Source organism: Brachyistius frenatus, unplaced genomic scaffold (assembly GCF_029030835.1).
Source record: "Brachyistius frenatus isolate BFR_SWC_R1_liver_20210118 unplaced genomic scaffold, ASM2903083v1 Contig_62, whole genome shotgun sequence".
In the NCBI taxonomy this organism is placed as follows: Eukaryota; Metazoa; Chordata; class Actinopteri; family Embiotocidae; genus Brachyistius; species Brachyistius frenatus.
Window position 1 is genome coordinate 822,268 of NW_027210661.1, and position 23,292 is coordinate 845,559.

Genomic DNA, 23,292 nt, shown 5'->3' on the forward strand with positions numbered 1-23,292 from the left:
AAGTACAGTTTGCTGTCCTTTACTTTAGTGCTTCCACTTCCTTCTATACTTTACACCCAGTGAGATTTTTTTTAGCAGAATACAACAGTAGAGATATGGGTGCTAGAGAGCGCTGTGCTGCAGATTGATACAACGAATTTGGTGGAGAATGTCCCTCATTCCTGGAGTATTTCGGTTTAGTTGCTGTTTGTGTTTATCCTCTAACCTAAAAACCTTAAAACTAATATTGTATAGGTCCTCTTCATGCCACTAAAACAGCTCTGATTTGTCAAGGCATGGACTCCACAAGACCTCTGAAGTTTGTTTGTTTGTTTGTTTGTTTGTTTGTTTAGGTAGGTGGGATGTGTCAAGGTGATATTTTTATGAATGCCAGGGACCCAGGGTTTCCCAGCAGAACATTACCCAGAGCATCACGCCATCTCAACCGGCTTGTGTTTTCCCCCGATGCACCCTGCTGCCACCTCTTCCCCAAGAAGACAGCGCACCCGCACACGGCCATCCACCATGTAAAAGAAAACATGACTCATCAGTCCAGGCCTCCTTCTTTCATTGTTCCACGGTCTGAAGCTCACATGCCCACTGTTGGAGCTTTTGGTGGTGAACAGGGGTCAGCACAGGCACTCTTGTCTAGTCTGCAGCTACACAGCCCCATGAACAACAAGCTCCAATTTCTTCTGAACCTTTCTATCAGCCAGCATTAAGGTTTTCAGCAGTTCGTGCTACAGTAGCTCTTCTGTTGGATCAAACCACATAGGAGAGCCTTTACTTCCCACCCACATCACTGAGTTTTGGGCGCCCATGACCATTTCTTCATTGCCTTTCTTGGACCACTTTTGGTAGGTACTGACCACTGCAAACCAGGAACACCCCACCAGACCTGTTGTTTTGAAGACACTCTGACCTTCGTCAGTAGTCAAAGCCCTCGTCAAACTCACTCAGATCTTTATGCTTGCTCCTTTTTACGACTTCATAAACTGACTGTTCACTTGCTGCTTTACTTGTCTTAATGTTGTGGTTGTTGGGTGTTGTTCCCAGAAAAACGATGGACTTCTGGAAACATCCTGCTTCTGTAAGAGCGTTTACAGTAAGCAAAGCACAAACTCTGAAAAAGGTTTTCCAGACAAACTTTACTTGAAAAAAAAATCCAAACAGAACTCCATTTAAACAAACCAAACAATGTCTTCACATTACAACACAAAGGCAACAAGTTGAGTAGGCAACATGGTAACATGGTTGCAGTCTGTGCATGTCTGATGTGTCCTAAAAACTGACATTAAAGTATTTTACATCGCTACTTTGACTTCATGCTGATGCTGTCATTGACTCATGAAGTTCACTCATAGAAATAAATAGAGAAGTAGCGTTACAGACTATGCACTGTTTAAAGCTTGGGGTTTGTAAAAAAAAAAAAGAAAAAAAGAGAGAGACATAAATCAAAAAGGGTTTGTCACTTATAGACCAGGATTATCAATCCAACCAGACTAGACTTCATTTGAATATCTTATTGGAACACACTGGCAGTGTTAGAGAGCTTTATATCAGTTTACAAAACAAAGACACAGGTGGCTGGTTACAAGCACTCAGGTTTTCATTCCATGACTCACACTCACGCTCAGACATTGAGCTACAAATGAACACCCACATACCCTCTTTCACATAAATGCATGCATGCACTCGCTCACACACTGGAGCCACGGTCAGAAATGCTGCACAACTCGTAAGGCCAGATGAAGTTAAGTACAGTAGCGATACAAAAAAGTTTGGCAGTGTGACGATTCTACGAGCAAAATATCCAACGTCAGTACAGCTATGTTCTGTTTGTTGTGTTCCCCTTTGCAACAGCATACAAAACACCACTTTACAGCAAAATAAACCATGCAGGGCTTTCAAAGGGAGGTAGAAGACATCAGAGAGAGAAAGTAAAAAGGCTAAAAAAGATAAATAAATATGTAAATAAACTACAAATAACAGCTTTAAAGACACTTCAGATGAGTGACCTGTCACTTTGCCTATACAATACAAAATAGACATTACAACTGAATCAGTGTCATATTTAGAGGTTGGAATGTATTAGTATAGCATTACATATCATTTAGTATCTTTTTCATTCAAGAAACATCATATCTTTGACAACAATCAACACTTGAATAAACAGTTTGCAGCACCACACATTTACAAAATAGCAACTCATGCGAAAACACCTCTGGCCCTTTACACTGTGTGTAAAATGCATCGCACATTACGTAACGCATCTTGTGCTGAACATGTAATAGATTGCATTCATGAAAACAGGAAATTGAAAATGTGAATCTGTTGTGGTTTTGCTCTGTTGAGTGTGTGTAGCTCTGTGTTCGTTTGTGTGTCTTTTAGTGTGAGGTTTAGGCCAGTGTTCCCCCAATGATGGACGCAATGACAATCCCCAAAACCACACAGCATATAATAATCATAATTTTCTTCTACATAGTGTTAACAAGAAAAAAGAAAAATCATCCAAAGCAGCAAATGGGGGGCAGAGGAAAACATATTAGAAATATGACTTAGACTTTACTTTAACATGTTAAAGTGTTTATAATAATCAGAACAAAATGCAGTTTAGAAGAAAAGCAGATATGAAGACAGCTATTCAGAGAGAGAGATTTCAATTTATTGTATTTGATGATGTTGTTGGAGTGTGACTTGGTTTAAATGCATTTCCACATCTTCTGCATTTTGTTCAGCACATTAAACAACAAAGCTTCAGATGTATAATAACATATTCACACATGCCACAAACATGAATCATCTCACATTTAAAAGCCACTAGTGGAATGTAGGAATCCTCAATTTTGGAACCACCTGGTGGTCGCATTTAAAAATGGTAGCAGATGGATAGTAGAAATCCACACAGTGACTTTAAAGCAAACTTGTAAAACTTGTATTCTCAGCATGCATTACTCCACTTGAATTTATAAACAGCGAGGGTCTAACATTTCAAACCCTGCGGACTCAACAGTCCGTTCTTAAAGGAATAGTTTGACATTTTGAGAAATGGACTTATTTGCTTTCAGCTGATTTATGAGAGGATCGACACCACTGTCATTTATGAGAAATAAAAAGCTGGAGGCGGCAGCTTGTAAATTAAACTTAGTATAAAGAAAGTAGGAGGGGATGTATGGGGAAAAAAGTGGGAACCAAATCCGCCTACCAGCACCTCTTAGTCTTATTGTTCATTGACCCAAAAATCATTTTCCCAATAGAACACAGTTATAAAAAAGATATGTCTGTCAACACAACACTATCCACTGAAACAAGGTCAATTATCACATTTTGTATTGTGAATTTATAAATAATGATGGTTCTTTATTTGTAAAACTTTACCAAAGCCAAGAAAAGTTCTTGTACATGTGAGACGGCATCCCTGTGTAGCAAAAGAAACCCTAATCTGCCTCAAAATGCAGAAGCAGGCCTGGAAGCTAGAAAACACTTCAGGGGCTGGTATTTCTGTATGTTTTTATAATACATCCATTGCATTTATGTGCTAGACTATTTATTGGCTGGTTGCAGCCAGTCCAGCACATAACCACATGTAAAACCACAACAGCTTTTTTTTTTTTTTTTAACCCATCCATCTTTTTTCTTAGAAAAATGTGTCATGTAACTCTTGGCAAGAAAGTGAATGAGTGCATTTTCAAAAATATTGAACTGCTCCTTTAATGCTATTATATCAGGTTCGCAATTATTCATATTTAAGTATGAGACAGTGTGTTTGTGATGAAACATGCAAAGCTTTTCAACACACCACAGAGCATGCACATGACAAATCTATGTTAATCATGACACAAGCAGAAAGCGACATTTCATCAAGGTGTGCAACTGCTCAGAGAGAAACTGGACAGATTTGCAGACCAGTAATGTAACCCAGCTTTCCAGTTCTCAAACAGTTACAATGCTGACTGAACAGTAGGCCACATTTTAACAGATGAACAGTTGTGCGTGTAGCGTCTTTCTTTGGTAGTCACATGGCTCTTTAGGAAGCATGGCATCCTGCTCTGTGTTCCCTGTGGGTATTTCTTAGGGTCCTAACTGAGTCCCACTGCGAGGGAAATAATGAGGATGGTCAGACATGCTGCAACACAACCTCCTATCAGGATCACCTTCTGCATGGGGGAGCCGGGGGGAGGGAACAAGGAGAACAAAGTGTCAGATAATGGTTCAGTGGATGTAGGACAGAATGGAGAGAGAGAGAGAGAGCGAAAGAGAGAGAAAGAGAGAAAGAAAGAAAGAAAGAAAGAAAGAAAGAAAGAAAGAAAGAAAGAAAGAAAGAAATTGCTGTTGCAAAGTCATTTATTATGAATGGGGAAAAGGTCATGTAGATGGCAGGTGTGAACCTTGGTTAAACCATGGATGACATTTCTGTATCTTTGAGTGCTATTATAGACATGAACCAAGAGGTGGCAGAATTGTTCCGCTGTAGGGCAGGTTGTTAAACCAAGGAAGGACAATCAATTTGAAAAGTATTTGAAAAGTATTGGTCAAGTAACCTGGTGAAAATCCATCTTAACGAATTGTAGACCAGCTTTCAGTGTTTTTTGTCTGCTGCACTCCGACACACCCCTCAACAGCGAGTGTGGCTCTGTCCAAGTAACAAAATCCAGCTAGCAGCACCTCCACAGTCCACAAGTCAACATATTTTGTTTCATTCATAAATAACTGTGAAAATGTCCATTTCTATGCTTATGATTGGTGTATTAAAACCGCAGGAGTTTGCATTTGTTCCTCTAATGGTTTGCATGGTAACACACTGGATCTTTCTAACATTTATGGAGTACTTTAACTTGTTACTTGGTTATCAGATTTCACAACCCCTCAGCAGCATGTGGTATTCAGGTGTTACGGCTTACTCAGGTTGTTCCATGTCCTGCTAGATTATTGCTATTATAACTGTTTTTATGTATATTTTTTCCTATAAATATAAATACATGTATTGTTGTTCTTAACAAAACATATTTTTATCAGGTACAATTTTAGATATGCACCCTGGAAACTGCAGGAGTACCCACAGATGTACAGGGCACATGGCCCTGGTTGAGTCACTAATGAGGACCAGCTACACCGGCAGGATCTCATTTTAATGCACAAACACGTCCCGCCGGCAGGGCACTTACCTTTTTATTATTGCTATTCACTATGTCCAGTAGTCGAAGCTGTTAGTTGGAGTTTAGGTATGTGCAGGTAAGTTTTATATCAACACAGCAGTGTCACGGTCGCTTTCAAGACTTCGTATGGTTCCCAATAAAGTGTGACATATATTTCCCCTTCCAATATTGTATACTTATGGTTTGGAGTCACATCTTCTATGTAGGCTATCTGAACATGTCTTTTTTTTTTAAAAATGTTTCAAAACTGCATGTTTGATCAAAAATAAAAATTATTTCTACCAATGATCAACATCTATTAAACTTGGCTGGTTTATTCTTAAATTACAATGGATAGAGAATATGCTGGGAAATGGGGGGGAGGGAAGGCCAAGAAACATATGCACGGGGCCAATCGCATTTATGTTACTCTGCAGCAGATAGTTTACTATGAGAGTGAGTGAGAAAGCGAGAGAGACTGATTCATGTTCTTTTGCACATAAGTTACCGACATAACACGCCCATAAACTCTGATTAGCCTATTTGCATCATAACATTAGTGAATGGATGCAGCCAATAAATAAGACAGGGTCTGCTGTTGTCACAATTTGATTTTCAAGAATAGATAAAAAAAAAAAAAAAAAAAAAAAAAATGTATGCACAGTGTGTAGAGGATTATGGCTGCCGGCGCCAGTGATGTGGACAATGTCAAATACACTCACAGCACGCACACTCCATAATGCAGAACACATGACAGGTGAGCATGCAAACAGATGACAACCATCACTGCACTTCACTTTGCACATGCAGTGTTTCTGAAGTTATCAATCATGTTCTCATGTGATAGCATGTTTTTGCACATGCATTGTTTTGTTTAATGAGCAACTCACCCTCCGGGCTTTACTCTGGTATTTAACCGCCTTCTTAGTGTCTGATACTGCCCTCTCCACATAGTCTACTGAGTGCTCCACATTGTATTCTATGCGGTCTATCATTTCCCCCTAAGAGAGGTTAGTTACAGAGGAGGTGTAGAAGACATGCAGACAGGAGGAAGAAAGAGGGAGCCAGATGTGTAGGCAGGAAGGAGGAGCGGATACAGACAGGCGATGTGAGGAGTAAAGGGTGAATGAGGAGGGGAAGCAAAAAGAAGATAGAGGAGAGGGAGAGGGGGAAAAAAAGAGAAAAAACAATTATGTCACCCTTCTGCTGCTCTTTTTAAACTTTTTGCATTTTGGGATCCTCTCCTTTGCCTCCTCCACATATTCCTGGGCTTCTGAAACACTCCGCTCAATGTTGTTCACCAGCTCGCCCTGCACAAAAATAAGAGAATTAGTCAGAGAAGAAATGTGCCTAATCTCACATTCATCCTAACAACAGCAAAATTTTATTTCATAGACGTGTTTTTTGTCAGACTAGCCTGATGAATGTTTAGAATATTTTTCAATATATTTTTTTCTTTAGCTCTATTACATATTCTCTAGTGTCTTCCTTATAAAACAAATATTTTAGGGAATGGGACTGATTTTTATGTTGTGAGTGCTTTGAAAAATTATCTTTTTTCTTTGTCTGTTCATTTATATATCTACCCACATTCTTTTTCTTACTGAGGCTTGACGTTATGAAAGAGTTATTAATCATGTTAAAACCAGCATTGATCATCAATGAACACTTAAATTAGCTCTGCATTGCCCCAAGACCCTTCAACAATTTTGCATCCAAATTACTATGGAAGCAAACCGGTACGTTCAGCTCTCCATGCATGCCATACAACCAGAAAAAAATAAAGGAATTACAGGTAAATTACCTTGCTTTATCAGAAGGGGAGCAGCGTTCTCTGTTCTCTAGAGCTTAGAGTCATTGGAATGATGACAGTGTTGTGTTGTGGAGAAGAACAAAGAGGGGAAACAGTTTTGGGGACAGAGAGGGCAAAGCTGAGAAGGGTAATTTAACACTTAATAATAATCTGAAATAAAGAGGCCCTCAGAAAGCAAAGCTTAGTTATTGGAATTATTTGGAGTATATGCATGAAGACAGAATAAAAGAGCATATCCACAAACACAAAATGAAGCTGAATTATTAGACAAACAATTTAAACAATTACAATTTTAATGCAAATCACTAACATGCAACATCTCACTCACATTCCATTTGTAATAATTGACTGCATATTTCTGATGAGGGAAATAGCTCATCTCTGTGGGGGTTCGGCCCACAAACACACACACACACACACACACACACACACACACACACACACACACACACACACACACACACACACACACACACACACACACACACACACACACACACACACACACACACACACACGTAGTCACACATGCAGGCAGCAGGCCTTCCCTGAAGGTCTACACTTTACTAAGGAGAGCACTGGCAGCTCAACAATTTAAGAGAATCTACCTACATATCAGGATATTAGGAAACAAAATTTTATCCTGGATAAGGCTCTAAATGTTTCTTAATGTGCACCGATCAACATTTGCCACCAAATACAATTTTAAGTGACAAAATAACACTAATTCTGAACAATTCCAAATGTACAAATCCAAAGCCTCTAATATTTAGGTTTATAACTAAATGCTCAAACAAAACAGTGCCTCTCTTATGTTGCCAAACTGAAATTCCCAGATGTCAGATTGTCCTTCCGGCTCATAAACACAGCATGATAATTATTCTTAAAAAATGGTTTAATGGCAGAAATCCCACATACAGATATTCACCAAATTCCAATCAACTTATCCTTGAGCCAAAAACTATCTGTTCTCCAAAATCTGTCTAAATTTACTGCGTTATTTTGCAAACAGACAACCAGATGGAGCTGCAAACATAACCTCCTTCCAACTCTGTTGGCATAGATAGGCCTACATTTATACTAATATACTTTGCAACTTGTCTGTAAATGAAAAGAATGCCAGTTTCTGTCTATCTGAGGTATTGGAGTGTTAACAGGGAGAAGCAGTGCTGCTGCAGCTTGCTAGCATGCTTAGCTGGTTAATGATTTCACTATTGACAACACAGTGTTCTATTGAATCTCTACATTAGTCAGGGCTATTTTTTTAAACCACCATCCTGCATGTAGAAACGGTATTTATCTGTCATTTGGCAGATGGATTGTCAATTCAAAACGTATTTAGCATTTGGAAGTCTTTTTTAATTGCATGCATTTGGCTGAGCCCCAAACCACACAGCTGTATGAAGTAAGAAAGAGTGTTTTCACCTGGCTCTCCACCAGCATGGCCATGTCCATGAACATGTCGTGAAGCTCCCTGATACTGTTTTCCAGCTTGATGATCTCAGTGTGCCGCGTCTCAATCTCATTCATCGCTTGTTTGGTGATGTTGTCCATAATTATCTAAGAAGGTATGACCATGAAAAGAAAGATTTAGAGAGGAGGAAAATTCAATTTTCTCCTCTCAACATGATTTGCATGTGCATACATGCTGAATTTGTTCGTACTACTTACCCCCGAGGTAAAGATAGCAGGGTTGTCACTCTCCAACATGCTCTCCAGCTCGTCATTTGTTGTGTTTCTCCCAGCTAAATGGGAAAAAAAACAAACACATTCATAAACATCTGTAACAGAAAAGTGTGCCCATTGAAGGTGTTCAGAGATGCACTATAGGTTTACTGTAAGAAATAAAAAGTGTAAGCGCAGTGAAATTTGATTGAAAAGGTTCTCCAAACTAAGGTGGATGAAGTCCACATTAAGAAACACTAATAAAATGTCACCTCCTCCTTCATGTCTGCTTGATGACAAATTAAAACGGAAGCTGTGTGATTTTCTTTTACACATACTCTCTCGCCATCTGTCTCTACTGCCCATATGGTCTGATAACTTTTTTCCTCCATGTGTCTGGATGTAATGTGAAAATAACTTGTGCCAGAATTCAAGCTGAGCGTCTCTTACAGGAGTCAGAAACGGACGCCATGATAGAAACACAGGGACTGCAGAAGATATCAGTCTGTACCATCGAGGATCTGGATTCCAGCTGATTTAAATGTTACAAGGTGAAATGTGTGTGTGTGTGTGTGTGTGTGTGTGTGTGTGTGTGTGTGTGTGTGTGTGTGTGTGTGTGTGTGTGTGTGTTTGTGGATTTGTCAGTATACAACCAGGCATCTCAAATGTTTGGCTGAATATGATCTACAATAAGGTTCAGATAAAAAAATGTGCCACCAGCCTCCGGACATATATACTCTCAAGCCCTGACGTCACCTCACTCATATAAACACTGTCTGGTCACAACATTTACAGTCCTACAGTTCAAATACTATACTGAGTACACTCCTGCCTGAAGCAACCTGCTTAGCAGTTCAGACATCTTATTGTATCTCAATCCCACCTGTTTCACATTTGCCAGTGAGGTGTTATACACTTTTCCTGCCCAAATAAGGTCAGATTCAGCTGCATGTCAGATTCATTTGGAGATGATTAATGGAGTTAATTGTCTCCATGAGGTTGAAATTTTGTATTTTGTCCTTTAGATTTTGTCCTCCGCAGATCTGGATTTGAATGTTTTGAAGCTGTAATTGAAGAAAAAAAACTACTGATGCATTCTAATATTTGTCAATACATTAGTTCTTTACATCCTATCATAACACAAGTGTCATTAACCTCTACTGCTACAACAAGGATCCATGCATACGTTGCTTTAACAGGTCATGTGCAAATATTGAATCAAACATATCAGGCATGCTCAGTCAGTCCGCATACTGGTTCTGATCATCTCCTGACATTTCCCTTTTGATTGTCAGGATAGGCAGAAGATGAGTAAACAAGCCTCTAATCCTTTGTATGTGTAGCGATCTTAGTTTTAGGAGTAAAGGAAAGTCAAGGATATCACCTACTTATTCAGTCCCGTATTAAGTTTGCCTTAATACCCCGCGGCTCCCCATAATCTTCCTATCTACTAACCGTGTCTGCGCAACAGTATTTCTTCCTGTTGATGTGTTTGCTCTTCATCCATCTTTATTTTCCCCGACAGAGTCGTCCTACTTTGTATATATTACATACACCTACACTCATATCCTTGCGAATGAGCACTGAGTCCACCTGCAGAGGTGCTTCACTTGGGCTCCATTACTATCCCGCTGATACTGTAAGTCAAAGTCAGCCGTGGTCAACATCATCTCCAATCTTTCCTCTGCACATTTTAAATCCTCAGACTTGGACGTCTTATCGCTTTCTCGTGATAACACGCTGCATCCCATCAAATAGTTAGTTGGTGGACAGATTTGAGAAGTTAGTTTAACTTCTTTACGGCTAAGATGCGAAAATTACACAGGCATACTGTGTAAATAGCCAACAGCTGCAAAACAAAGAAATCTGAAAGTTCTTGTGAGCAGTTTTTAATGCACCAGAAAATTTATAAAATTTCTGCAGTGCAATTACAAAACCTTCAACCAACAACGAAGTAATATACGTGATATCTCAGATGTTACAACACCGTCTGCTTGAAAATACATTTAGTTAATACCATAGTTGACATGAACACTTTTAATAAATGATTACAGACACATTAGTTGTTGATTGATTAGGTAATTCCAATTATGGCATGAACTAGTGTTACTTCATGCACCCTTAAATGTGTTACCGACGTATTTAGTTACTTTCCGACATGACCTAAAGAGTCATGAGCTGTTCAACCATATATTATTTTTCGCTCTTATTTGTTATTTTTTATGCTTAAAGAAATCAACGTATTGAGTATTTTACAAGAATAAAAGCAAAAATATTAGAAAAGATAAAACGACTCTTAAAAGCAAGAGTATCAACAGTATCTTTTCTGAGCTAGCTACAACTCTTTAGGTCAAGAGGTATAGTTTGCTTATTCAACAGGTAACTAATGTATCCATACTTATGAGAAAAATGCTCAACAGCAGAGCATAAAGAAATGTAGGCAGAACAGCAAGCCAAATATCTAAGCTAAGCACTGCAGTCAGTAATGTTACTGTAATTAAAGCAATTTGCTGGGAGTCTGATTTTGTTACCTTTGGACAGAGAAATGCAACCTGTTTCCACCGATTTACAGTTTTTGTGCTAGAAATTTACGTTCACCATACAGACATGAGAGTGGTATAAATCTAATTTTTGGCAAATAGAAAGTGTGCTTTCTAACATTTTAAGCTACTGAAACACAAAACAATTAATCTTATACCAAAGTATAATGGAATGACCTGCACAGCTGGCTTTGTCAAATACTGATGTGCTTTTTCTGTCCACTGGACCCCCGACAGATATGGCCCAAGATTTCAGAGGAACTACAAAACCTATATTTATGACCTAATCAAGATGTTTGTGAGTGGTTCGTGTGGGGGCCTATGGCAGAGCACGGTGAGTGATGATGGTTGGGAGTTAGACCCAATGATTGCCTTCATGAGTAGAATACTGATGAAGCTGCTCTTTAACATTTACATTTAACGGTGAATGAACCCACGTCTTCATATGTAAGCGCACTTTCGTTCATTTGTCTTTACGCATACAGAGCATATCGTGTTCAATCCAAACTTCATATCCATATCAAGCCAATGAATTTCATTTAGAGGTGATTGAGTGGGCCCACGGTTTCATTAACATGCTCAAGACTCCACTTATGTTCAGCAATGACATTTTGCAGTTTGACTAATGAGAGGATGAGGACAGCACACAAAGAGGAGTGAAAGACCACGTGCACCACACCACTGTGATCAATTCCCCATCCTCCTGACCTCTTCTGTAATAAATATTCGCTCTTTAAGCCTAAAACTACAACATTTAAGAGGCTCAGACTTAAAGTTGAAACACAAAGGGCAGTGGCCATGAGTCATGGATAATTTAGAAAAAAAAAAAAAGGCACTCTGGTGTTTCCCTACCCTATTTATCTCACTTCTTATACACACGCACGCACGCTCACTCACTCACTCACTCACTCACTCACTCACTCACTCACTCACTCACTCACTCACTCACTCACTCACTCACTCACTCACTCACTCACTCACTCACTCACTCACTCACTCACTCACTCACTCACTCACTCACTCACACAAACTCCTCTGAGGGAGGCTCTTATTGGTTACCATAGAGACTTAAACATGGAGAAGCCTAATTTGAAGCAAAGTAGTCTCATTTCACCCAGAGTGTTTGTGAGCCATTAAATCATGGTTACTATTGTATGTTGCCAGTGACAATGTTATCTAATTTACATTTTTATACAATACAAATGAAGTGACCTCGAAGGAACAGTGACAAGGCCAAATGCAGCTGCATGATTGCAGAGTGAAGGAAGCAAGTGATTTTCATGTGTTTTTTTTTTTATTTTCACCTGCACAAGAATAGGATACTGTGCCTATGTATAATTTTCTTGCACATTGTGCCTTTCTTCACACATGCAGGACAATCTGCTTTGTTTTACAGGCGCAATATGTTGGTGTATGTGTTTGTGTTTCCCTTGTTAATACGTCTCTCCCAGCTAAAAGAATCTCTGCTGAGACATAAAATATTACAATCAAATGTCAAAGAGGCCCCGCGATGCTGGTGACCAACATCCCCTGCGTCCTGCTGCCTGCTGCGCCGGCCTGTCTGCTCACTGCAGATGGAAGCAAACACATTTGTCACTCTCAACTGATAGTTAACTAAAATGCAACAGAATTAAAGATGTACAAATCTTAATTGGCAGAAATATTATGACAAATATGTTAATGCAGGGCCAATAAGTTACTTGAAGAAGACAGAAAACAAAGGGGTAGGTCAACTTTTTGGAAAGAATATTTACAAGCTTTATTGCCCAGAATTAGAAAATAATATTTATATCACTCTAATATCTGTATATCTGTGTGAAAGTAAACTTAGTAATAAGCTTAGGTTTTTATCATTAATCGTATGCTAACCATCTATTCATAATCATTTCATTTATCTCATTGTGCTTCAAGAGCTATAGACACAAAAACGGTGTGCATGGGAGTCTATGGACTAAAATCAGATGGGAAACAGTTAGCCTGGCTCGATCCAATTATTGTTGGTAAAAAGCTCTGTCTCGCAGAACCTTCATTGATAAACACACTGTCTCTTTTAGAGGGCTAAAACATAAGGTTTTAAAAATGTATCAGCAGTATCCTGTACATTGTTTTTTAGCTCAGTTTTCTTTTGGGAACCAATATTTTATTTCTACCAACAACAAAAAAACAAAACAAAAATCAAAACTATAGTATGAAGTCATTTTGATTAGAGGTGATGCAAATATATAGGGACTTAGGGTTGCTGAAGGGCTGTTGACATGCAGATTGGGGTGAAAATGATGTCCAGACAACAACATGTTTACAGTCTTCACAGCTCTTGTTACAGTTAAGTCTGTATCCTGCAGGTTAGAGTGGAGGTGAGCAGGAAAGAGGAGAAGTTGTTGAGGAAACATCAATACTAGGTCTGACAGACCACACTAGGTTTTCCTCTCTGTGTGTCACACTCTTATTGATTCACACACAAACTAGTCAAAGGTGCTGACACAACAGAAATGGTGTATAACCCTAAGGGAATTAAATTGTGTTAGATCACAATATTGATCAAATGTAATCAAAAGTGAAAAACGGGAGACTTGTGAACATCCAAAAGCCCCAAAACAGGAATTTATTTCTTTTCCTCGTAATTTGTCTCCTGTCCTCTGTGCTTTCATTCCATCTCTGTGTTCTCCCTGTGTGTCTAATCCCTTCCTTGACGACAGGTGATATCAGCAGAGGCCTCCCGTGACTCCACCAGCTGACAAATCAAATCCAAATGGATCTGGAGGACCTCAAGGAAAAAGTGAGTGAAGTGTGTTTCTAACTCCAGGAGGAGGGTTTTTGTTGGTGCTTTGCTGAACCCCACAGAGTACTGTCTGAGCGCACTTATATCTTCTTTTTTTTGACTGGATCACATTTAGTGTGCATACAGTACACTGGGTGCAGCTCACGCATACAAACAGGCTACATGTGTCCACTCTAAACTGACAGCTAGCCAGAGGAAATTACATCTGAGCCCTGCAACATAACTGCCCTTGTTCGCCTTTGCTATGACTGCTAAATGTGTCGTAGTGTTTGTCTCTGTATGTATGTGCGAGTTGTGCATACGGTGATTCTATCATGACGACTGGCAGCTGGCACGGTGCAGTCTGCCAGGATGCCATGTCAGATGCCTGGTCCAGGAGCCCGTGGCACTGCAGCTAATACCTGTCAAATCACATTGCACATGCAGTGCGACATGGGAGAGTAGTGTGACTGCATATGCGTGTGGGTGTTAGTGATGTGTTTTGGAAAGTTGTTTTAGTACACTACACAAGACAAATTGAAAATCAAATATGGATGGAATAAATTGAAATGTCTTTTTAAACAAAATGATCAAAAGTCATCTTTTTTGTACTCTTTTCTCGACAAGTGGTATTTATGACACAGTGGAATATTAATGGTTGGATGTACTCCTAATTTGATGTTACACTTGCTTTTATGTGAGTGTGTGTGCTTATGTGTTTATGTTGTTTTATGTTGAATTTTAAGTTGAAGAACTTCAGATACATTAACAGCCTGGAGCTAAGGCATAATATTTTCATCACCCAAATTATAGCCTTTTCAAGAATAATAAATGAATAAGCAATATGAATACGGAGAGAACTTTTGTACTTTTTACATATGACTTTATAAACAAAACTAAATGTCAGCTCAGTAGAGTGAATATTGAGTGAATCAAAGCAGGTAGAGCAGTTGCAAGTTGTCGTGATGAGGAAGGTTTCAGAAAATGACAAAAGGACCTCGCTGTGTAGTTATAGTACTTTTCACTTTTCACTGACTGAATTGGAACAGTTATTATTTGTTCATTCAAGTCAATCCTGTTGTAGTTGTCCATAAGTCTTGCAAGAAGGACTACATGTGTGGCAGCTGAGACAAACAGCATGTATCAATAGTGTTGGTAATACTGATCTACTCTGCAGATGTAAAATGACTTTGAATATTTATTGAGTGGTAGAAAATGGGAGTGCAGACAATATTGTTAAGGTCTAATAACATGTGTCAAACATCTGACTAATCACAGTGAGGATGGAGATGAAGAGGACGATGCTTGAGCTAAGGATAAAAGATGTGCAAGTACAAGTGGTCATGTCTTATTTGGTCAGATATGACCAAATATGACAACGTCACCACATGACACCTCAACACAAAGATTAGTATGTCACGATTGTTTTCCACTATTGTTCTTCAGTGAACATTGTTCTTCATGTCCCCCTCCTCAACAGGACTAAAACTGTGTTGTGTTTCCTGTCAAGTGACTAAGACATGTTAACAAGTGATTTGTTGCAAATCAGAACTCCTCGTTTTTAGCATGAACTCGCCAAATCTGTGCAAATGAAACTGAACAAGAAGGCAACAGTGTGACTAAAACAAGATGCAGGTATTTTGTTCCATGCCGTGCTAACATGTGTGCAGTCAGTATGAGGGAGGGTGGAGGGTTTTGTCTCCCAGGTCTACTCACTGATCTCCAGCTGTCTCTGGATGCGTCCCTTGCAGCGCTCCCTGTAGTCCGACTGAGTGGTGTTGTATTCTGACATCACCTCAACAAACTTACGGGACAGTGTAGAGTGCTGGGAAGAGGAAAAACAAAACACTTCACCTGAACCTGCTCAATGCAAGCAGCCGACACCGAATTCAGAGGTAAAATCAAATTAATAGGCAGTGGGAGGGCAAAAACATACAAGAGTAGCTATGTATATTGCATATTATATACTAATATATTGCATATATACTATATTGCATATTATATACTAATTACAAGCAAATTGAATGTGTTCATTTTGGAAAAGTTACAAAATCAGGTACACTCAAACAACTTAGCAGGCATAGCGCATATGCATATATGGTCATTACTGTCCCACAATACAAAGCACTGAGAAAATGAATGAGCTGCTCATTGATGCAAAACTTTAAAGTAATTCCAGTTAGCAGTGAGATGACTCGAGAAAGATTTCAGAAAACAAAAGTAAGTATTCAATTTTTGTGTTTTTATTGGTGAAGCTTAAGTGGCATCCATTTTGATGCAGTTTGATTGATGTTATTCTATAGGGACACAAAGGTAAAGTAAGTGGACTTTCTTTCATGTTGACTGTAAAAACAGCACACTATAGCAATTAGTATACATATTGTGGAGGGTTAGTATGCAGCAGGGACGCAGCTGTTACTCTCTTGAACTGTACCTGTGTTTTGCGTATCCTCAGGTCAGCTGACGACCTGTTCTGCCCCTCTTCTTGCTCAATGATTTGCAGGATACCTTTGACAAATACACAAAAATTGTACATTTGGTCACCTTGAAAATGAAGTATGAAGTCTACAAATTTGTTACCTTCATTACACCTCAAAAAGTATTCGGATGAATCAAACACTATGCTGATGACTTAAATGTCCAAAGAGTCTAAGCAGAAGTGGGGCTACCGGTGGGAATCTCATGATGATGTCACCTGAAAGAAGATGATGAGGTTAATAAATTCAAAACGTATTGTACTCATGAGAGCAGAAATGGGCTCATGCAAGGACTTTAAATCAAAATCAATAATCCTCTGGAGGCTGTGAATACTCACACCAAAATTCAACGTTATCTGTTCTATAGTTGTCAAGCCCTGAACTAAATATTAACTGATCACACAATCACTCAAATGGAAAGACAATAATTGTAAATGACATAGAGGTCTGACTATCAAGGAATTCATCAAGGTAAAAATTACCACAATGACTTTGCTCTTTTTTTCTTCCTCAGGAGACACTCTTCTGATAAATTAAGCTTGTGCATGTAATAAGCACTTTCTCCACTGCTGCTCCACAGTCACACCTCAGGAATTAATTGTAGAGGTGCTGTTGAGCATAATGATTTAAATTAATAGATCTTCAATGTGAAGCAATGTGATGTACTCAGTCAATTACTGAATTATACAGAGATGTAGGAGCCTACTCATGTTCTCCCCCCCTTTTCTCTGTAATTCAAAGTGGGATGAGATGGCTGTACCACATCCTGCACCTTGGGACACGTGTTATACAGTGAAATGTCAACACCTGCAGCTGCATGACCTTGCATACTTTATAAGAGATTTAGAAAGTTTGTTGCATTCAGTGATTTTTTATTTTACCGTATGGGTACGAACAAATTTTACTGGAGGTTTAACTGAAGCATTTTGATGACCAAAACCCCCCAAAAATGTGGAACTTTTCTTTTAACCCTAACATTTCTCTTAAATGATACATTCCTTCAAACAGAGAGAAACAACTTACCTCATGAAGCAAGTTTAGGGCATCAAATATCAGAAATGCACATACTCATCAAAAAGACAAGTGGTATTCATTGGGTTGGAAATGAACAGTTTATAAAGTTGTTTAGATGGTTCGGTGGAAATGACTCGGAACACGAATAAGACTCAGAAAAAAGTATGATTATTAGGAAAATACAAAAGATAACCATTGTCTTAACTATTTATCAATAACAGAGTGTTTCCCTGTTATAGATATATTAAATTGATAATAAATCTACTGAGGTTACCATTTGAATCATCTATTGTCTGCTCCTGAAGTATCGACATAAAGGTGTCCTGTGGCAACAACACAAGTAACAAGCAGAGACCCTCTGTGTGTGATCATGCCTGCACACGGTAAGTGTGAGCACAAGTGTGAATACAACTTTGTGTGTGCTCAATCATGTGAATCACAGCCACCATCTCTGAGGCGAGTGACACTAATCACTCTGCAGTACAGCTGTCTGTCAGCTGCCAAAAGCTATACAGTCCGCTGTCCCTGCATGTCTCGCTTGTTACCCTCTTTCCTCTCCTGTAGAAGCACCATCAAACTGCACAAAACAAACAGCTGCTCACACTGGAAATCAGCAGTGTCATAATATTGCATTACATATTTCAGAAAAGCAGCTAATGGCTATTTCCATTACCGATTAAGTTGACACTTCTTTTCTTGAATCGATTAATCAATCGTTTATATGCCATGTCAGAAAACAGTGAAAATTACTTGTCAGAATTCCTTTGATCGCATGCTGGCAGGCAAAAACTCCAATATATTGAGTTTACTGTGACGTTAGGCACGGAGAGGAAGCAGATTCTCACATTTAGGAGGCTGAAACCTTCAAATATTATTGTGGCTTGAAAATTGCTTATAAATAATTAATCAATTAAGAAAATAGTCGCTAATAAATTTTCTGCTCTGATTGGTTCAAAAACATCCTGCTCAAACTTTAAAAACAAAGACTCTTTAAAGCAACCACTTTTTTGCTGCTGATCAGACAAAAACAGAAATAAAGCATTGTGCCAAGTTACCAGCACTATAGTAGATGACATTTGTCAGGATTTGAACATTCAATTAGTTAAACAAAAGATCAAAAGGTTCAGCTGACACAGAAAATAATCATCAGTTACAGCTGCAGATGGAAAAATTATACTCACTTTTTAATTTAGAGCGTACTTTGTTGGCCAACTTCTTGATGTCTGCCATTAGATCCTCGAGATCAGCTTTAGTTTCTGAGGAGAGGAGAGGAGAGGAGAGGAGAGGAGAGGAGAGGAGAGGAGAGGAGAGGAGAGGAGAGGAGAGGAGAGATTAGCGGACTTGCGAGTTTCATAAAGACAGATAGTCGATACTGACACACAAGGAATGATTTTAAGTAAATAATCAGCTTCACTCAAAAATAGCACAAGTCGGCCTCTTCATGCTCTCTCTATTTTGAGTTGAGAGTACCAGCATCCTTCACATCTCACTGCGGTCCTCCGTCCTCTTTCAGGGCCTACATCCTCAAACATACACATTATACATTACAGACACACAAAGAAGAAACTCTCATGTGGGTAGACGGGTGGGTGTGGACAACCAATATGCGCTATTTTGGTGACCACATCATCAAGTAAAATCACAATGGATGGCAGCACAATCTGGGCTAGAACAGGAACATATTGTCAGATGATCAGATTTAGATGATCAGATCCTCCAGCCTGTCATACTGACAGCTATTTGAATGGAAACTGTTCTTATCCGAGGGACAGAAATGCACAAAAGCACTACTGAAATGTACAGATATATACAGCAGATAAATGTGTTTACAGACACATCCAAAGGCAGTATAAAAATCCTGCCATCATGGTGTGACACATGAGAACTGTGAACAGTGAACACTACCACTGCAACAATCAATCCATTAGTTAATGATCAATCACGAGTTAGCAAATATTACAATGATTAATGAAGCGTTTCAGTCATTTTTAAAGCAAAAATGCAAAATATTTGTTGGTTTCAGATGCTCAGATAAAAAGACTATGTTGATTTTGTCATCATATGCTTAAATGTGTCATACCTCTACACTGCTGGCTAATTGTTGGTGGTGGTGGGGGAGAAGGTTAAAATGCTGTTTAATGATAAGAATTATAGCCTTGTGTTACATGATTTATCGATAGATCTGTCTGTCTGCATGTCTACAGTTTCAGACAGTTTTTGTGACCAGTGCAAACTCCAAAGTGCAGCAGCAATGATGGAGGACCTCAGGTGTGATTGTCCATCATATGGTCATGTTATTTATGAAAAACTGAATAAACTGAATCCACTACTGAAACTAATAGCTTCATAATCCTGTTTTACAGACCAGTTCAGGTTATCGTACAAGGGAGATTGCACATCGGTTTTATGGGCTGTAAAGCTTCTGGATTAACTGAGCCTTCTCTCTGAAATCAATAAAAGATGTGGTTACTTTTTGATTTCAAAGAAACTGTCGTTAAGTTGTAGCCAATCCATTTATAACAGTGAAAACAAACTCTCTTTTTATGGAGATGTACTGCAGACGTATGTAAATGGTTCACTTGCCTAATTATGCCTAATGAACCTCTTCTTTTATAATTGCACAGAAAATCGCTCTGACAAAACAATCTTATTTTTTGTTGTCAGCAATTCAATGTATAGGAAGACAAAGTAGGTGCTGTATGCAATTACTGTAAATGTTAAAAACTATTTCACTTGTTGTCACCTTTAACAAGACTGGCAACCAGTACATTTTACAAATAATATCTATCTGAGTGTATCAAACAATAAGTGATACTATTTTGTTGTCACAACAGTGTAATTATTAATAACCGAATTCCATTTACAAATAGATGAATAAACTGTATCACACATTGTATATAGGTTAATTATACTGACCTTTTCCCACAGAAGACATTTTGACTTGTCATTGTAGGGAAAGCAAAGTCAAAATGCTGTAAAAAAAAAGGCATATTTGCAGATAAGGCAAAACACTGTTTCAATCCATAAAGGACATTTCCACTGCAAATAAGATAATAGTATGTTTTGGTTTGTATTCTGGTAGGTTTCATTTTGGTATGTAGCATTTACACACACAAACAATATATATATATAACGAGTTTGTTTCTTCATGTTTCCTCTGTCTTCAATGCTGCATAAATCACAACGATAAATAAGAGACTGACACAGTGGTAGCTCTGCTGAACTGAAACTCACAGCAAACATCTGCAACCAATTACAGACAGAGCCTCGGTGGATAATTTGATTACACAGTACGACTTCAATCACTGGTACATGTTCAATTATAAAACACAATATTTGCACATTTTTTTGATAAAAGCTGAAAAATGAAGAGCTAATCGTATCATCTCCTCCTCAAGAGCTGCATTGAAAATTTATACAGTATTATATGAGTGCTCTTCATGGCTCTTTGAGATATCACACTCCAATGATTAAAAGCAGGCAAGACAGCCCCCTTGGCTGGCACACTGAACAGAAACCAAAAGCAGAATAATAAGTGGAGTGTTGTCATTTTATTTTATTCACACTGAATGAGGTGTATCATCTGAATCTCATCAGGAGCTTATACCCACTAACACAAGCTGCAGGATAAGTCCTCTGTCCGGCTTGTGTGACGACTTAAAACTATAACAGTTCAATGTAGATGGTGAACCTACTACACATTGATCTGCAAAGCACGGGAAGCTTTTAATCTATTTTAACAGACATTATTCCATATCAACGGACATCAGCCTGCGGTACACACAGCTCAGCGCGACAGAGCTGTGGACATGCAGAGCGCTGGCTGATAACTTCTGACTTGTTCACAGAACAAACTCATTTCAAATCCAGCTGTAAAGGTCAACATGCACAATCTGAAGAAAATATTGTTCAAGGATTTCCACTTTATTTGACTGCAACATGGCAAGATACGATTACAAGGTCAGCAAACTCCTTAACCACCAGGAAAACCAGCTTTAAATATTTCAAGATTAAATCTGATGATATCTTTATTTTTTTCTTGCCAATAAATGCTGTAAGAAGACCAACAATGAATTTGTTCTTCAAACATGTACTTCCTGTGTAGCCAAACACTGAAGAGCCTTTTCCTACTGTCTAGTGCTGTTTAAAACACACCAATGTTCTGATATATGTTGGACAGAGTTTGTGGATCATGTGATGCAAATAACTCACTTATGTTTTGGAAATGGTGTGTTTAGTGCAACAAGAAAATACTCATTTGTTAGGCCCCTACAAGTAGAATGGTACTTTATTACTATATGTTTGTTAAGTGTTATAAGACGCATTTGCACATGTGTTTGGTTAAAATATAATCAATGGCAAGTGAAAAATCTATAATGAGTATCGGGGGAATATCAGGCCCAACAAAGGACCAAGAGCAACTAATTAGTAGAGAAATTTTAGGAAAGTCTTTTTCTCTTAATAGTAGAAAAGCACTTCTGAAGGTAAGAATTGATATCAAAATGGTGTAAATGAATCCATCTGGAGGACTGCATGAATGATGAAAATGTGCAAATCTAAGAAGATTGCAATGAAAATAAAAAAGCATTATTGAGCCACACTATTGATGCTGAGTGATGCTTCTTCATGAACATGCACTGTGGTATATTTAAAGTCAGTTCTATAAACACTGTCAAGCTGCAGTAAATCCTCCAAATGTGCAACTATCATCCCAAACAAATGGACAATTTACTCCACTTTGAGTTACATCTGCCTAAATTCACAGTACTCACTGATTTTAGGAACTTTTTAGCCTTTGAAAACATAAAAGGCATATTTCTAAACCCCATTTTTTAAGGTTTACTTCTGTATTTTTTTCACAGGACTTATCAAAAAAATAAAAATGAATTATGGAATATCACCAGGCTTATCATTTTAGAAATGTTTTAGAACATCCAGTAAAAATCAAGTCTCACAAGCACACGTGACAAGTACAAGTGTGCAGCAGTTTGCAAGAAAAATGAAATACATGGAGGATATGCAGAGACACCAATCCAATCAGACAGCTACAGAGGAAATGAACAATAATCAAATCAAGTGTTGGAAACCAGAGATATCAAATTCTAAAGACAGAACTAACTATGAAAAAATAAGTAAGTGTAAAACAAACACTTGAAGAATTAGCATACCCTTGGTATATCCTATGGTATATTTGAATAAAACTATCTCTCGTCAATAGTTTTGCTGCCAGTGGCAACGTATATGCAGCGTACACTGAGGTTGTAAGGGTCAGAAACTGATCTGAAGTGGTGGGCTGAGGCCCTCTGGCCAACATAAATAAGTAGTGCTCTGTGGTGTGTCTGTTTGTGTGTGTGCGCTGTGTAAGAGTTGCTTCATAACAGGCTTGGGCAATCACCTGCGGTTTTATATTGCCATGACCATAGATGGTAAATAGATGACTGGGGGCAGCGGGGTGGGCAACTTTGTCTGTCATCACTCACACGCTAAAAGTCAATATATCCGATCTCACGGCACAGCTGCTGTCACTGACCTGTGTTATGGTTCCTCTGGCCAGAAAAATGTGTAGCCTATAGAAAACTATGTTGAGAATTCAGCTGCATTAAAACAAAGAATATGTGATGACTGATAGTGAGGGAGCCTCCTGCCTCGTCCTCTTTGGTGCGTGTCTCTCTCGCTCTACATGTACACAAAAAACTAGGTCTGCTGTCTGTATGTTAGGACAAAGTCAATTATCTGCATCTGTTATCTGTATTGTCAGATAGAAATGGAATCACAGCTTTAAATAATGGAGCAGAATCACTTGTGCTGATTAACTGATTGTTCCTTAATATCAGCACAGAAAACAGCAGTCTGTGTTCCTGTCTTCAATAGTCAATCTCATTGCTGGTCAGTACAAGCACAGAAATGTAAT

The 23,292-nt window shown here is 38.6% G+C and overlaps 1 protein-coding gene across 2 annotated transcripts in view; it reads right to left on the reverse strand.

The window, feature by feature from the left end:
• Positions 1-1,108: 1,108 nt before the first annotated feature.
• The window catches only part of stx1a (syntaxin 1A (brain)), a 54,643-nt gene continuing 32,459 nt past the window's right edge, over positions 1,109-23,292 (reverse strand). The window contains exons 4-10 of one of the 2 annotated variants that reach the window (XM_069706323.1): positions 18,563-18,637; positions 16,325-16,398; positions 15,607-15,715; positions 8,599-8,672; positions 8,353-8,487; positions 6,005-6,115; positions 1,109-2,456 (exon numbers count right to left, since the gene is read on the reverse strand). In XM_069706323.1, the coding sequence (XP_069562424.1) occupies positions 2,379-2,456; positions 6,005-6,115; positions 8,353-8,487; positions 8,599-8,672; positions 15,607-15,715; positions 16,325-16,398; positions 18,563-18,637 (656 nt within the window). In that variant the 3' untranslated portion in view covers positions 1,109-2,378. The other variant, XM_069706324.1, reaches the window with a different exon arrangement.